This window comes from Chrysochloris asiatica, unplaced genomic scaffold, assembly GCF_000296735.1.
Source record: "Chrysochloris asiatica unplaced genomic scaffold, ChrAsi1.0 scaffold00025, whole genome shotgun sequence".
Lineage (NCBI taxonomy): Eukaryota > Metazoa > Chordata > Mammalia > Afrosoricida > Chrysochloridae > Chrysochloris > Chrysochloris asiatica.
The window spans coordinates 855,637-871,424 of record NW_006408543.1 but is presented as its reverse complement, the minus strand read 5'-3'; the positions used below and the strand labels follow the sequence as shown (position 1 = coordinate 871,424).

The window sequence follows — 15,788 nt, the reverse complement described above, 5'->3', positions numbered from 1 at the left end:
GCACTGTATGTAGTCTGTTAAGTGTGCGAGGTGAAATGTTTGAGATGTGACAATGAGTAACATGTGGCAGTCTCCACAAGCCTTCAATTTGTAAAAACCGCCATGTCTGGGAGGCACCAAGAAGAAGGTAAACTTCTGACGCCTGACCACCCGGGCAGGCCTCACTGGGCTCTGTGGGCCACGCCCTCTAGCCCGCCCACCCCTCCAGCTGTCTGCTGGGGTGGGCAGAGGTGGAAGGGGAAGCAGGTGGGTGTGAAGGCAGAGCCCTGCACTGGCCTGGGAGCTGCAGGCTGCGATGGACAGGATGGAGGCCCAGGCAGCTGCCTCAGAGGTGGGTGATGACCAGGTTGACTCCCAGAAAGCTGACTGCCCTGCGCTCTGCCAGGCCTGGGACCACAGCCAGGCCCTCATGCTGAGCAGGACAGGAAGTGGGGATGGAGCATCCTCAACGTGATCCCTGCCAATTGCAAGGTCCTGAGGCCGCCCACCAAGGGCTGCAGGACTTGGCTTCCCTCAGAGGTGTCAACACAGCCTGGAAATGCCACCACCGTGGTCATTCTCTCCAAATGACTGGTCCTGTTATAGATGCTGGACACGGGGGACACCCATGGGGAATGGCCTCCCAGACCCCAATGAATCTGTGGGCGGTGGAGTTGGTTGATGGAGGGGTGATGCTGGGGCTCTGTGGCCCCAGGAGCTACCTTGAATGAGTCCGGAATGGGGGACATCTTGGGGGTCCAAGACTCCTTCCCCATACGGTATAGGAAAGGCTGAGAAGCAGTCTCTCCAATGATGTCTCGGGGCACCTTTGCCTGATCCCCGCCCAGGACACCACATGGCTGCCTCCCGGGGAAAGGGAAGGAGTAAGCCTGTCACTGTGCTGGTGGGGGGCCACCCTTAGTTATCCTGGGGGTGCCCTGGGCTGTGCTAGGGGGCCACCCTGAGCTACACTGGGAGGGACGCCTTGGGGAGCAAGGGGTGTCTGGATCTTGCCTACACTCTGTCTCTCTAGTAGTTTTTGAGGGACCCATGCCCTGGAGTCCTGGTATGGCTCTGTAGGATAAACACTGGACAGCTAACTGCAAAGTCAGTGGTTCAAATACACTAGCTGCTCCTTGGAAACCCTATACAGGGCTGCTATGGGTCAGAGCTGACTTGACAACACTTAACAACAATGATGCCGGCTACCACTCTAGAGATCCAGGTCCCCTAACCCTGAGCTGCAGGTGCCCACACCTTGGAAGGCCTTAGCCCTGACCTGAAGGACACAGCTCTAGAGGAGTCCAGGGCCTTGAGGCTGAGCCGCTGCCGCTGGGTTGAATGCCTGGTAGTTCCAGACCACAACTCACATCCTCAGGCCGGGAGGAGGGGACTCAAGTCCCTGATGGCCTGAGTTCAGGACTCTGTGCCCTGTGGTGGGTCCACAGTTCATGAGTATGATAGGGACTATTTCCCAGACCACAAGGCGGAGGCCTGTCCCACCCACACCAGTCCCTCGGGGGGGGGGGGGGGGGAGCATCTTCAGGACAGGAAAGTGGTTATTTATAGATCTGTGCTGAGGGGCCCAGCAACGAAAGCAGAAACTGTTTTCATACTCTTTCGTTGTGGTTGAAACAAGGAACTGAGATTCAGATATGCAAACTTGAAAAGGAGATGGAGTGGATGATTTTCTTAAGTAGATTCCACTCATGGTGCCCCGTGTGTGTCAGAGTAGAACTGTGTCCACAGGATTCTCAGTGGATGATTTTTCATAAGTAGATCCCACTCATGGTGCCCCGTGTGTGTCAGAGTAGAACTGTGCCCACAGGGTTCTCAGTGGATGATTTTTCGGAAGTAGATTCCACTCATGGTGCCCCGTGTGTGTGTCAGAGTAGAATTGTGCCCCACAGGGTTCTCAGTGGATGATTTTTCATAAGTAGATCTCACTCATGGTGCCCTGTGTGTGTCAGAGTAGAACTGTGCCCCACACGGTTCTCAGTGGATGATTTTTCATAAGTAGATCCCACTCATGGTGTCCCGTGTGTGTCAGAGTAGAACTGTGCCCCACACAGTTCTCAGTGGATGGTTTTCTGAAGTAGCTCCCATTCATGGCACCCCCATGTGTGTCAGAGTAGAACCGTGCCCACACAGTTCTCAGTGGATGGTGTTTCTGAAGTACATCAGTAGACCTTTCTTCAGAAGCACCTTTGGTTGGATGTAGCTGCCAGACTTCTGTTAATAGCCGAGTTGTTAACTGTCTTCATGGCCCACAGACACTCAGGAAGGGTCCAGTCACTTCAGGGTCTTTGTGAAGGCTGCCCCCCAAAAGTCCGGGCTGACGGCTGCAGGGTGGAGTCTCAGAGGAGTTCCAGTGGTGCCAGTGTGGTCAGGCCATCTCATGCTGGTGACATTGGCTGTCCCTTGCAGGTGGCACTGAAACCTCCTTAGAGACCCCTGGGGACCCCCTCCTGGCCCTGCTCCATACCCCACCCACAGGCCAGTCAGGTGGAATGGGAGTCTTGAGGGAGAAAGAGTTAGGGAACAAGGCCCCACCACCTCACAGGGTCTGTGGGCCCTAACCCAGTTGGTCATGGAGGCTGTGGTGGGCACAGGGCACTCTGACCAACAACATGCCTTGGCCACAGAGTCTGGGAGGTGGGCAGTGAGTATGTGGCAGCAACATCAGAGGAGACCCCAGCCACCCTGATGGTCTCCCATGTGAGGACACCATCTCCCACCCCAGCTATGGCCTCTCAAATAGCTGCATCTCCCCGCTGAGCACCAGCGTCATCCTGTCTCCATTGCAGGTGCTGAGGGTCCTGGCTGTGCTGAGCTTGGGGATGTTGACTCTGGCTTTACTTCTATGGCAAGTTCCCTGTCTCCCTACCTGGGACCAGAGTCACCCTGAGGAAGAGCCCTCTGGGACCTCAGGCAGTGGCCCCCACCTGGCCTGGGAGCTTCGGGGAGAAGAGGCGGGGCCCAGACTGCAGAAGGAGGAGAGCCAGTGAGTGGGTCTGGGGGTCAGTTCCAGGCCTGCTGCCCATGCTCCCCATACTCCCCCCAAAGCCCCACCCCCTCCTCTGCCCAAGGCCCCCATTATGCACACCTGGAGGCAAGCTGCTCCCTCTGGGGCAGGAATAGCAGACCCATCAGCTCCTGTCTTGTGAACAACCCTCCAGGCCCCCAGGCTGCCTTTCAGCTGCCCTACCAGCCACGTTCCCAGACACACTCACTCCAGGGTGTCCCTTGCCGCCTGACCCTGTCCAGTCTGTTCGACGTCCTGACCCCCATCCTGATGGGTAAGGGTTCTCCTGAGCCAGTCCCCTTTCCCTCCGCAGACTTGTCCTGGTGGAGAGCTGCCCCCAAGACCTGCTTGTGCTCGGTCCGGCGGCCCAGTCCCTGGCCCAGGCCTGGATGGGGCTCCTTGACGCCGCTCAGGAGAGTGTCCATGTGGCCTCCTACTACTGGTCCCTCACAGGGGCTGACATCGGAGTCCACGACTCTTCCTCCCATTTGGTGCGATCCCAGTCCCTTGCCTGCTGCTGTGAGGAGGGAAGGGTTAGGTACTTCCTTTGGGGGCTCTAGGACAGGTGTCCAGAGACCTGTAGGACAAATCACTAGATGGCTCTCAGTCCCAAGTGCTTGTCTGCTGTTGAACTGGGTGTGGTTGGACCTCCAGAGGGAGGTCTGGGGCTTGGTGAGGGGCTGTGAGGCAGGGGGCCAGTGGGGTCATCCTGGGGACCCAGTGCTGGACGGACAGCCCTCACAGCTGACCTGGTCCCATAGGGAGAAATGCTGCTGCAGAGACTGTATCAGCTGCTGGACAAGAACATATCTCTGGCCGTGGCCACCAGCAAGCCGACGCTGGCCACCAACTCCACTGACCTGCAGGAGCTAGTGGCCCGGGGTAGGTGCTTATACGTCCCTGGCCCTTGGCACCTGGAGAAAAGGACAGAGAAAGGAGGGCCCAGGCGGGAGGCTGAGAAGGTGCCCTCCCTGTTTCTCCCCAGGCAGAGCCCCTTGGTCTGTTCACACAAAAGTGGGCTGGTCCTAAGGAGCTGGGATGTCATCTCCATGGGGCGGAGATGGGGGGTGCGGTGTCAGGCTGGGATCCTCACTGGGGGCAATCATTACAAAGTCGAGCTCTAGAGCCAGGCTGCCCAGAGGTCCTGGGCCAGTCACCTGGAATTCACCCCAATTCCTACTCATAGCGACCCCTATAGGATACAGCAGAATGGCTCCGAGGTTGTCAGTCTTTACGGGAGCTGACTGCCTCATCTTTTTGGAGAGGCTGGTGGGTTTGAACCACCAACCTTGTGGTTAGCAGCCCAATGCGTAGCCCTCTATACCTCCAAGGGATCCCCTGTTGATAATGTTCTTACTCATAGTAACCCTATATAGGGTTTCCAAGGAGTGGTTGGTGGGGTTGAACCGCTAACCTTTCAATTAGCAGTCTGGTGCTTATCCTAGTGTGTCACCCCAGAACTCCCGTGCTCCCCCAGCCACTTGTAAAGTAGGAGCCATACTTTAGTCCACAGAAGGACTGAGAATATAAATGTCAGCCCACGGTAAGAGCATCGGACATATGCCTTCAATCAGCACTCAACACAGCCTCTTGTCTCCTGAACCTCGGCCAGGTGCCCAAGTGCAGCATGTGCCCATGGGGCGGCTCACCAGGGGTGTTCTGCACTCCAAGTTCTGGATCGTGGACAAGAGGCATGTCTATGTGGGTAGCGCCAACATGGACTGGCGGTCACTCACGCAGGTGAGTTCAAGGCATGGAGGGCAGACACCTGGAGCAGTCAGCATCCTGGGGGGTTTTGGATGTGGAGAGCCGTGTTTCCGGTCTCCGTGGTGGAGCCAATAGGAGGCTGGGTAGACAGAGGAGTACCACTCTACGGCCGCTGATGTTGGCTGACCTTTAAGCCATAGGGAAAGGTGTTCCAGGGAAACATGCAGATTACAAAGCATGAGTCCTTTTAAGAAATCACCGTGCAGTTAAAACATGTCGAAGGGTGATGGTGGACGTGATGGCCCTGTCTTTGCTGAGAAATTAAGTGACTCCTCTGTTCTGACAGTCAGACTACAGTGTCATTCCAGAACACCTCCAGAAGCTCCCTGTCTACTCCCACAGGTGATGCTGTATGGGGGTCTCTGCTAGGCTGTATGCCCCCCCCCACTATGCCTGGTTGGGATGGGGAGTCCATACAGCTGCCCGCCCTGGTCCTACAGGTGAAGGAAATGGGTGTGGTCATTTACAACTGCAGCCGCCTGGCCCAAGACCTGGAGAAGACCTTTCAAACCTATTGGACGCTGGGTGCACCCAAGGCTGTACTCCCCAAAGTCTGGCCTCAGAACTTCTCGTCCCACATAAACCGCTTCCAGCCCTTCCGGGGCCACTTCAAGGGGATACCCACCACTGCCTACTTCTCGGTGAGCCGTCAAGGAGGGGCTGAGTGGCTCACTCTTTTCCCAGGCCCGTCCCAGTCTCAGGGTGCCAACACTGTCCCACCTGGGAGAGGGCAGGCAGGCTGGCTGGCTGGCTGTCAGCAGGCCTTCCATGATGCATGCTCATCTCCCAGGTGGGAGGTGCTCTGGGGAGCCCAGTGGTCCTAAGGGTCGGGTTGGAGCAAAGGGGCTCGACTTAAGGACCTGCTGGGGAGGACTGGAGACCCCTCACTCAGGGTGAGCCAGATACGTTACCCTCCTCCATGGGAGCACAGAGACCGGGGCAATCCCCACTACCAGTCCTCCCAGAGTAGAAGCCTCTTCTCAGGGGCAGCGAGGCCTCCCTTTTCCTCCACTTCCCAGACCACTTTGTCCCGAGTGTGGGTGCATGAACCCAGTCTTCACAGAGCCTTCCCGGCAGGCCTCACCGCCCGCGCTCTGTCCCCACGGCCGCACTCCGGACCTAGATGCGCTGCTGGCGGTGATGGGGGAGGCCCAGGAGTTCATCTATGCATCGGTGATGCAGTACTTCCCCACCACCCGCTTCAAGCACCCCGCCAGGTGCAGAGCCAAAGACCCGGACCTGAAGGCGGGGTCTGGGGCCTGGGGGTGGGGCTAGGGTTTGGAGGCGGGGCCGAGGCCTGGGGAGGTGCTACGGCCTGGAGGCGGGGTCTGAGGCCTGAGGGTGGGGCTAGGACTTGGAGGCGGGGCTTAGGTTCTAGGAAGGTGCTATGGCCTGGAGGCGGGGTCTGGGGTGGGGCTAGGGCTTGGTGACGGGGTCTGGGGCCTGGGTGTGGGCCTAGGGTTTGGAGGTGGGGTCGAAGCCTGAGGTGAGGCTATGGTCTGGAGCCAGGGCCTGAGCCTGGAGGCGGGACCTGGGGTAGGGCTAGGCTTTGGAGGCGGGGCCGAGGTCAGGGGAAGGGCTATGGTCTGGAGGCGGGGCCTGAGTCTGGAGGCGGGGCCTGGGGGTCCGTCCGCCCTACTAACTGGCTGCTCCCTGCGGTTGCTCACCAGGCTCTGGCTCTGGCTCTTGGCAGGTACTGGCCAGTGCTAGATAATGCTTTGCGGGATGCAGCCTTCAGCAGGAGGGTCCACATTCGTCTTCTGATCAGCTGTTGGCTCAACACGGACCCCACCATGTTCTCGTACCTACGATCGCTGCAGGCCTTCCGCGACCCCTTGGCTGGCGTCTCCGTGGACGTGGTGAGGGAGCTTCCTGGGGTGGGATGAAGCAGGGAAAGCAATTCCTCCATCCTCCTACCACCTGACGTCCTTGCCTGTGTCCTGAAGAAAGTATTCATCATGCCGGTGGGAAATCACTCCAACATCCCGTTCAGCAGGGTGAATCACAGCAAGTACATGGTCACAGAGAAGGCGGCCTACATCGGTGAGCGAGGGGCAGAGGGTCGGGGGGCCTGCCAAGGGCGGCGTAGGGGGCCACACCCCAGGCCACACAAACCCTCAGAGGGAACATGTCCCCAGGGCAGCGACAGGCAAGGGTGGGGGAGGGGAGGGGAGGGGGAAGGGGCAGGAACACTCAGTGCTGAAGGGGTCGGGGTCTCTAGTGACGCTCTGGGTTACCAGCCGTCTGTTAACTGACCACGCTGGACAGGCTGGGACAGCCTGAACATCTGGTACCCAGAACGAAAGCCAAGCCATCTGTGCCCCCAGGCCGGACTGGTCCTCAAGGGGACAGGGGTCGGGCTCCAGGATGCCAGGGGCGGGTGAGCCCAGTGACAAGCGTGCCTTCCCCGCCTCCCAGGCACCTCCAACTGGTCTGAGGACTATTTCAGCAGCACCTCGGGCGTGGGCCTGGTGGTTAGCCAGAAGGCTACCGGCGCCCAGCCAGGGCCCCCCACAGTACAGGAACAGCTGCGGCAGCTCTTCGAGCGGGACTGGGAGTCCCCGTACTCGGTAGGCCTGGATGAACAGGAGCCGGGCCAGGACTGCATCTGGGGGTACTGAGACCACCCTTCCAGCTCCAAGACCCTGCGCCTCAACGCCCACCGCCCCTCCTTGTCCTAGCCTGGGCCCCCAGCTCCTCCTGCCCAAGGCTTCTCAACACCCCCCTCGGGGGCTTTGCAGCACTGTTTGCTGCCCTTTGTTCTCCAGCTGCACCCCTTCTGAGCCTTACCTCCCCCTGGGCGCTTTGACTAAAGAGACAGAACTCCTCGTGTGTCCTGACCGTGTCCTACACTCCTTCTCAGCCCCAGGCTGCCGGTCCCCTAGAACCCTGCTCCCGGCAGTCTCCAGGCGGCCTCAGGTGCTAAGTGGGGCCTGCTGGAGGGCGGAGTCTGGTGCTTAGGGGTGGACCCCGGACTGGTGGTGGGTGGAGAAGGCCTGTGTCTGAGAGGCAGGGGTTAGGCTATGGGCATCCTGGGACCCAGCTGACCTTGGGTTTGGCCAGCCCTTGAGTGAAGGCGGTGGGTTAGCACCTGGTCTGAGACCCCAGGGCCCACCTGCCCAGGAAGAGATACTCTGGCCCGGCTTCCTGGTGCTGAAGGGGTACCATCTGCCAAAGAGCTCCGTAGGCAGACGCAGATCCTCTCCCAGGGTCTTGGAGTAGTCTTGGCTCTCTTGCCCGCTCTCCCTAGCTCTCTCTGCTGGGCCCAGATGGGTGCAGGCCTCGGTGCAACTCCCGCTGTGTGAGCCCCTCCCACACTTCCCACGTGGAGACCAAGCTTTAGGTTTCCCGCCCATCCTGTGGAGTGTGCTGGGAAGTGGGGTACCCAGCAGCCCTGGCCCCCGCCTTAGTGAGCTGCACCCCTCTAGGCTCCCTAGAGCCCCTGCCTGCGTCCCTGCCCCTCCTCCTCCCAACCCACATGTCCCCAGGAGCAGACACCCCCTCAGAGCCCAGTTCTACCTGCAGAGCTGCACAAGTGGGTTTGCTCTAGTCCCATACTGCCCACATGCCCACAGCCAGTGCCAGGAGGCTGTATACTCTGGCCCGTGCCTCACCCCAGATAGGCATTAGATGAATGTTTAGAGACCAGATTCTCAGTGGCAGCCTGGAAGGTTGCTCCAAGGAGACCTCCCAGCATGATGAGGTTTGGGAGGCTCGATGGGGTGGTCCCTCCCAGAGTGCCCCTGACAACCACTCAGATGCCTCAGTGGGCCCCAGCTCCTGGGTTCAGGTCTTCCTGTCACCTCTGCCCTGACTACGGGTCAAATCTTCAACTTGCTTGTCACCAACAGGAGACAGCCAGGTGACAATATGTGATTTTACTGAACAATAAATGTAAGGATGGGGGCAGTGTGGTGCACAAGGCCACTATGAGCTAGAACTGACTCAGTGGCACCTAACAATAACAACAAGATTGCATTTCACCGAGCTAGGAGACAGTCCCACCCCCCACCCCCACTTGCTTTGAGGTGTTAGACTGTCCTATAGAGAGGTCCATGGGGCAGGGAACAGGGTCTCTCTGCCTCCAGCTGGCAGGAAGCAGAGACCCTCAGCCCTGCAGCCTGCTGGGCTCGGAGGACTGCTGACATCCACTCAGGCTGGTGACCGACCTTCGCCAGTCGAGCCTGAGCAGAGACAGCGGCCCCGGCAAAACGGTGTGCGCTCTTACACTGCTGGTGTGTGGTGTGGTGTTGTTACACAGCATAGGTGCCCTGGACCAGGATGCTTCAGGAAGTTGGGGGGGCACTCCACCGCTCAGCAACTCCCCCATGTGATATGAGCAGCTACCTCCTGACCTCTAGGGCCCACTACCCAGACCCCACAACTCCCAGATTCAGAGAGAAGAAAGGGTCCTGGAGCCAGGCAGCCCAGACATGAGGGGGCGCTCTGCAGACTCCTCCCTCGTGACTGCCAGCTCTGCGTCTTCACTTTCCAGAAGACCCTCACTGCCCATCCAGTGGCCCTCCCAACCAGCTACCGAAAGACACCACTTTCCCATGGTGGAACCCTGGGCTTCTGCTTTCTGGGCAGTGTCCTGGGGGGGGGGGGGTCTCAGGGCAGCCCCTAAAGTGGGCAAGCTCCCCCTGTTCACAGTCCCACAGAAAGCTCATGGCAGGCTCTCGATCCCACATCCACAGCCCTGAGAGCTGGTCGCCGGCAACCAGCCAGGCCCAGGGTGGGATTTGACCCCAGAGCGGTTGTAGAAAACTTCTGGAAGCTCACTCTTCTACCTACTGTGGGATTTAATTTCCCAGCACAGCCCAGAAGGAGGGTCATTGTGATGAAGAAAGCATCGGAGGACGGTACCAACGTCACCCCTGGGGTCACTGTCCACCCCCCACCCCACCCCCCACCGTGCCATCATAACTCTGTACGGTCCCTGTCCCGTTGTGTGTGTCTTTGTGTCCCTTGGTGCCTGTCTGTCTGTCTGTGTTCATGTTTATGTGTGTGTCCCTGTGTGTTCGCGTGTCTGTGTGAGTGTGTGTCTGTGTGTAGGTGTCCTGGTGCGGCGCTATGGGCTAACGCGCTGGACTGTAAAGTCAGTTTGAACCCTAAGGTTGCCAGTTCAAGCTTACCAGCTGCTCCTTGGAAACCCTATAACAGGGTCACTGTGGGTCGGAACTGGCTTGACAACCCTTAACAACAACAGCAATGGTGTGTGTGTGTGTGTGCATGTCCCTCTGTGTGTTCCTGTCTGTGTATCTGTCTGTGTGTGTGTCCGCTGACAGACAGTGAGCTCTGAGGGCAGGGCCGGCCATCACCCCTCTGTCCATCTCGGCCCCTATGGATAGGAGGCCCTGTGAATACTATGCATCCTCTGGGTGAACGATGACTATGGCATGACACTGTGGACCATTTTCTAGAGCAGCTTTGTATAAGTCCTGGATGGGGGAGGGGAGGGGCGAGAGGGGAACTTGAGGACTTGGTAGTCACTCGTGAGCTTCAGGGCCACCTTAATTCCCTCCCCGAAGAGCAGACAGCTGAGCCTGTCCTGAAGGCGGGCTTTGTCGTGCCCACTGAGGGCTCAGGAGTGGCAGACAGGTGATCCTGGCAGGCACCTCAACATAGATTGAGTTGTCCTCCCCCCAAAATAAGGGTCAGCTTGACTGGACCATGATTCTCAGTGGTGTGGTAGTTATGTGAGGCTCCCCATGATGTGATCTCATGTGATAAACCAAAAGGAGGTTTAAGGTGGACTGCTAACTGCAAGGTCATCAGTTCAAACCCACCAGCTGTTCCTTGGAGACCTGTACAGGGTCGCTATGAGTTGGCACCAACTCGACGACACCTAACAACAACAGTAATGCCCTTAAATCATGACAACCATGATCTGATGTAAGAGGCCTTCCCAAGGGTATGACCCCTTTAACATGTTTACCCCCACCAACTGCTCTGCCACGGATCACATGAGAGAGTCCCGGATAGAGTGGAAGAAAATATGGAACAAAACTCAAAGTCATTTAATTAAAAAAAGAAAGACTGGGCTGTATGGTCCTCGACCACCCTTCAAGTCTGGAAAGAGACTCACAAAAAAAGAAATAAAAAATAAAAGGTGAGAGATGTAAGTGAGCAGAGAAAGAGGACTCTATTGTCACCAAAAAGAGGATCTGTGAGTGGACAGAGTCCTTTGAACCTGGGGTCCCCGCCCAGTTGTTGTTAAGTGCTGTTGAGTTGGTTCCGACTCACAGTGCCCCTGAATAGGGTTTCTAAGGTTGTACATTTTTGTGGGAGCAGAATGCCTCATCTTTCTTCCACGGAGTGGTTGGTGGGCACAAACTATTGACTTTGTGGTTCACAGCCCAGCCCTGTGTGTGAAGCTCTTAGATACAGGGGAAGATTGATGTCAAGCTGCATGGAGATCTCCAAGGAACGCTGGGCCTATGATGCTGAAAGGACCCCGGAAGTGTTCTCCAGAGCCGGTCCTCTGAATTTGGACCACTACACTGTGAGAGGAGACATTTCTTGTTGTTAAAGGCGTCTGCTGTGGTCTTCCTGTTATGGTAGCTCTGGAGAGCTGAGATATATCATCACCCTGCTTCGCTGCACTGTTATGAGAACATCCCCAAGCCTTCCTCAGGGACGACATTCAACAGAGAAGTACTAGCTCATGGAGGTGTCTCCTGGAATACAAGTGACCCAGCCTGCAGTCAGGAAACAGCAGGACAGATTGCACCCAAAGCTGAGCTTACCCCCACGCCACTGCAACCATCCCCACAAAGGAGCAGTCTGAGTCTCATGGGAGTACCGCCATGTCTCTTGGACTTTATTTAGTAAAGACATCTCCTCTAGACACACTTCCAAGAGCACCATTGCATTCGGGACTCTCAAGTCTCAGGGTAGTGGGTAGGTCAGAGGGCTTCCCTGGGTCTAAGGCTTTGGGGGAGCTGGGCAGTTTGGGGGCCCCATTGTAGGACTATGTGATAGCGTCTCTGGCATTCATTTCTGCCCCCTTTGTTGTTGTTGTTGTTAAGTGCCATCGAGTCGGGTCCGACCCATAGCGACCCTGTACAGGGTTTCCGAGGGTGTAAATCTTTACGGGAGTAGAAAGCCTCATCTTTCTCCCGCGGAGCGGCTGGTAGTTTCGAACCGCTGACCTTAAGGTTCACAGCCCGATTCGTAACCCAGTTGTAAATCACCATCGGAGCAGCGTGTGCAGTACAGACGCACCATCTCTCCATCTCTGCTGTGAGCTCCGTGGTGCGTCTGTGTCACTTGGTGGCGGGTCTGGGAGTAGACTCTCCGCTGACTTGTTTCTCCAGCTGCATCGCCTCGGTTCTCTCTGCTGGGGCCGTCTTCCCTCTGGAGCCCTGCCCGTCTGCCGGCTCGCCCTCTTCCTTGTCTTCAGGAGACAGACTTTCACGTGCGTCAAAAAAGATGGCAGCTTCTTCTTGCTCTGTGGGCTGGGTTTCAACTTCCATGCTTTCCCTCTTCTTGGCAGGAGACGAGGAGAAACCTAATTTGGGAAATCGGAACCAGCCAGCTTTCTCCTGTTTTTTAGGCAGTTCTGTCTCTGACGGGGCCTCGGGCTGAGTTTGAATGGGAACAGACTCTTGGGCATCATCTTTGGGATCAGAACTTGGCTCCTCAACAGCAGAAGAAAACCCAATGTTTGGGAGCCAAAACCGGAATAGACCAGGTTTTTTACTTGCTGACTTCTCCTTTTGATTCCTGTCTTCATCTGTGGGCAGGGCAGTCACCTCTTGGCTGTCCTCAGAAGGGAACTCCAGAATTTCCGCTGGCTCCTCATCGGAATAGCTGTCAGCGTACTGAAGGTCACCGTGAGCTTTGGACTGGGACGCTTGGGGTCTCAGCATGCTGACACTCGAGGAGATGATCTCAAATGGTTCTTCCGTGTCGGGCTGCAGGTCTGCAGAAACAGGGTCTGTTCCTGGGGCGACCTGCTGGGGGGCCTCGCCTGAGCCCTCACCCTCCTGAGAGCTGGGAGTGGACTCTGTGTGGGGTTCTGGAACTTTCACCTTCAGCAAAGAAAACCCATAGGACGGTGTCTGGATATCAGATGCGGGGACCCGGGATTCTCGTACAATCTGAGTGGAAAAGGCCTCGGGTGCAGGGGGCTCGGTGGATCCTGGTGTGACCTCACTGCTTATGGTGACTGCTTGGGTTTCTACATGGACACCCTGAATGTGAACTCTCACCTTGGAGATAGGTGATACTGTACCTTCAGGCTGCTCTGAGGGAATCCCAGCGCCAGTCTTCAGGATGCTGGCCACCCACGCTCCAGGACTTTCCCCATGCAAGGTCGCCTCAGTGCCCATCCTCGGACATGGCTCCTCTCTCACGGAGGGAACAAAGATGTCGACATCTCTGCTGGGGGCACGGATGGTAAACCGAGGTACCTTCAACTTGGGGAACGTGACAGTGACCACAGAATCCTCCCAGACCCGGTCCATCTGGACCAGAGAAACCTGGGCTGGCATCTGAGTCAGTAAAGTCTTCAGTTTCAGAGGTACTTCAGCTTGTCCCTCCACGCTGGGGGGACCTCGGGCTCCGGGTCCAGGAGGGCTAGTCTCATCTGTTTCCCTTTGAGGTGCCTGACCCTCGGGTGGTCTCTCAGAGGGCATCCGGAGTGGAAGGGACCCTTCACTAGGACGATCTGTCGTGGTTGTTCTGGCTGCCGGGGAGGACAGCTTCAAGCCTGGGTCTGGGATGTTACGCTTCAGGACATCTGCATAGGACTCAGTCTCCAAGGTCGATCCATCTGCCTTGGCCTCTGTGGGCTGCGGGGACACAGCTGCCTCCAGTGTCCTCCACTCCTGGACATGGGCTTCCTGAGTCAGGGTTCCGGCTGCCTCCCCTGCGCCTTGGGGTCGGGGGCCCTGAGTTACCTGTGCTGTTGACCCACCCTTTTCCTTGGTGGACGCTCGCCAGAAGCCGGGCATGCGGAACTTGGGCACCCTAAACCAGCCTTCCTGTGAGCCTACTGTCTCCTTGGGCACCTGAGCATCTCCCTCGTGGCTCTCAACTCTGTGGGTGTCAGTGCCCAGTGGTGCCCCAGCTGGCGAGAGCACCTCTACCGTGGGAGGGGCCGTGCCGTCCCTGTGGGGTGGGTGTGCTGGGCTATCCACGGGTCCGTGGCCTGCTCCGCTCTCCCTGAGAGCCAGGTCATGTTCTGACGGTCTCACCTGTACCTGGGGCTCGGAGAGACCGTCAAGGGCCCTGCCAGCAGTTCCCCCACCCCCACTGGTCTTCCCCAGGGCTTCTGGGGTACCTGAAAGCGAAGGCTGGGCATCTGTCTGAGGTTGGTCGGACCCGCCCTTCGAGCCCTTCCCTTTGGAGAATGAAAGTTTCGGCATGGCAAAGCTAGACTTCCTCATCCTCCCCTTGGCACCATCTTTCTCGGGGGTCACATCCGCATCTGCTTCCACCTGTGGCGTGTGCACCCCAGTCTGGGCACCAAACTGACCACCGTCGGAACCCAGACTGAGTTCCGCATGCGCAGAGCTGCTCTCTAAGTCTGCTTGTGGCCCCGCCCCCTTCTTGGGAGACCTGCTGAGGGACGGAAGCTTGAACCGGGGCATTCTGAAGGGACTCCCCTTGCCCTCACGCTCACTGTCGTCAGGGGTGGCTTCCCCTAGCCCCATGGCTGCTGTGGCACCAGGCCCAGGTTGGTCCTCCAGCCCCGTGGCGGCGGGGCTTTCTGCCGGTGGCAGAGTCGTGTTGGGTGGTGGGGGGCTCTCGAGTTCTTCAGCTACAAGGCCCCTGTCCTCAGGAACGCTTGTGGTCTCCACTGAAAACACAAATCTTGGTTTATGGAATTTAGGAAAAGTCACCCTTCTGTAGGTGGTAGGAGACAGAGAGCCCACAGGGTCTAGGGGAGTTTCCATCTGGGGCGCTGAGTTGTCCTGGCTGCGGAGGGGTACATCAGGGGCCGACACAGGAACTGTCCCTGCGCACATAGTGTCCACAGGGAGCGGTGCCTGGTGCTTTGTTAGGGTCACACCGTCACTGGGACTGGACATGGAGGACCCTGAAAGCAGAGCACGAAGATAAACCTTGGTGGATTGAACATCAGGCAAGCCCACTTTGGGGACCAACGGGGACTGAACGTCACTGGCTACAATCTCCCCTTGGGACAAACCGGCTGTGATGTCTGGGGAGGCAGCAGCGACATGCAAAGAAACAGGTTCTCCAGAATCCTGAAAAAGAGCCACGTGGCCTGTAGAGGTCTTCATGGAGGGACAGAAGACTTTGGGCATCTTAAAGTGGGATTCTCTCGCTCTGCTCTTCTCTCCATCTTTATCAGCGGGCAAAGCTACGGAGATGTCCACACAGGGGTCAGGAAAGTCAGGACCACTGGCTAGGAGGTCAGTGTCCCCAGTGGCAGTGGAGACTACCGACTCGGGACCTTTGACACTTCCTTCAATCTGAGAGGATGGGGTGGAGACCCGGCTAGACTTGGTGAATGAAAGCTTGCTGAGACGTGGCATTCGAAATTGGCTGTCCTTGAGAGCCACATCTTTGTCTCCCAGGGACACGTCACCCTCTGCTTTACAATCCAGCTGCTGTATGTCTATATCCGTACTGGGCAATGGTACATCACAACCAGAGAAGACCACATCCCCCTTGAGACTATTCTCCTCCATTTGAGAGCCATCAATGTCCCCCTGGGGGAACTTCAAGTCCAACTTGGGCATCTTAGTGCCGGACATCTGGAATTTGGGGAGATGGCCTTTCATTGTGAGGTCTTTGACATTCCCCGTCAGTTCTCCACCAGACGTCTCCACCTCTGGAAGGGACACAGCCAGCTCAGCCCCAGGTAGAGTGATGTCAGCAGATGGAACTCGGATGCTAGCCTCTGTGGGTGTGAGCTGTACTCCCACAGAGGGCAGGGACGCATCCACTCCCACATTGGGTAAGTCCATGGAGGTTCCCAAGTCTTTGCTTGGAGCAGACAACCCAAAGGATGGCATCTTGAACTTGGGCATTTTGAATTTGC

General features: G+C 57.5%; 2 protein-coding genes across 2 annotated transcripts in view; one reads left to right on the top strand and one right to left on the bottom strand.

Annotated features, from left to right (window-relative positions):
• The first annotated feature begins 295 nt into the window (after nucleotides 1-295).
• On the top strand, nucleotides 296-10,376 carry PLD4 (phospholipase D family, member 4). Its single transcript, XM_006839600.1, is given in 14 exon segments — nucleotides 296-428; nucleotides 2,309-2,484; nucleotides 2,787-2,983; nucleotides 3,318-3,495; nucleotides 3,766-3,886; nucleotides 4,617-4,744; nucleotides 5,212-5,412; nucleotides 5,849-5,988; nucleotides 6,465-6,630; nucleotides 6,718-6,814; nucleotides 7,190-7,385; nucleotides 8,041-8,180; nucleotides 8,860-9,006; nucleotides 10,303-10,376. Coding segments are annotated over 14 exon segments (2,094 nt in total).
• A 1,663-nt stretch (nucleotides 10,377-12,039) lies between these two features.
• The window catches only part of AHNAK2 (AHNAK nucleoprotein 2), a 24,845-nt gene continuing 21,096 nt past the window's right edge, over nucleotides 12,040-15,788 (bottom strand). Inside the window, exon 13 of the mRNA XM_006839599.1 lies at nucleotides 12,040-15,660. Coding sequence (XP_006839662.1) covers nucleotides 12,040-15,660 — 3,621 coding nt within the window. The remainder of the gene's footprint in view (nucleotides 15,661-15,788) is intronic.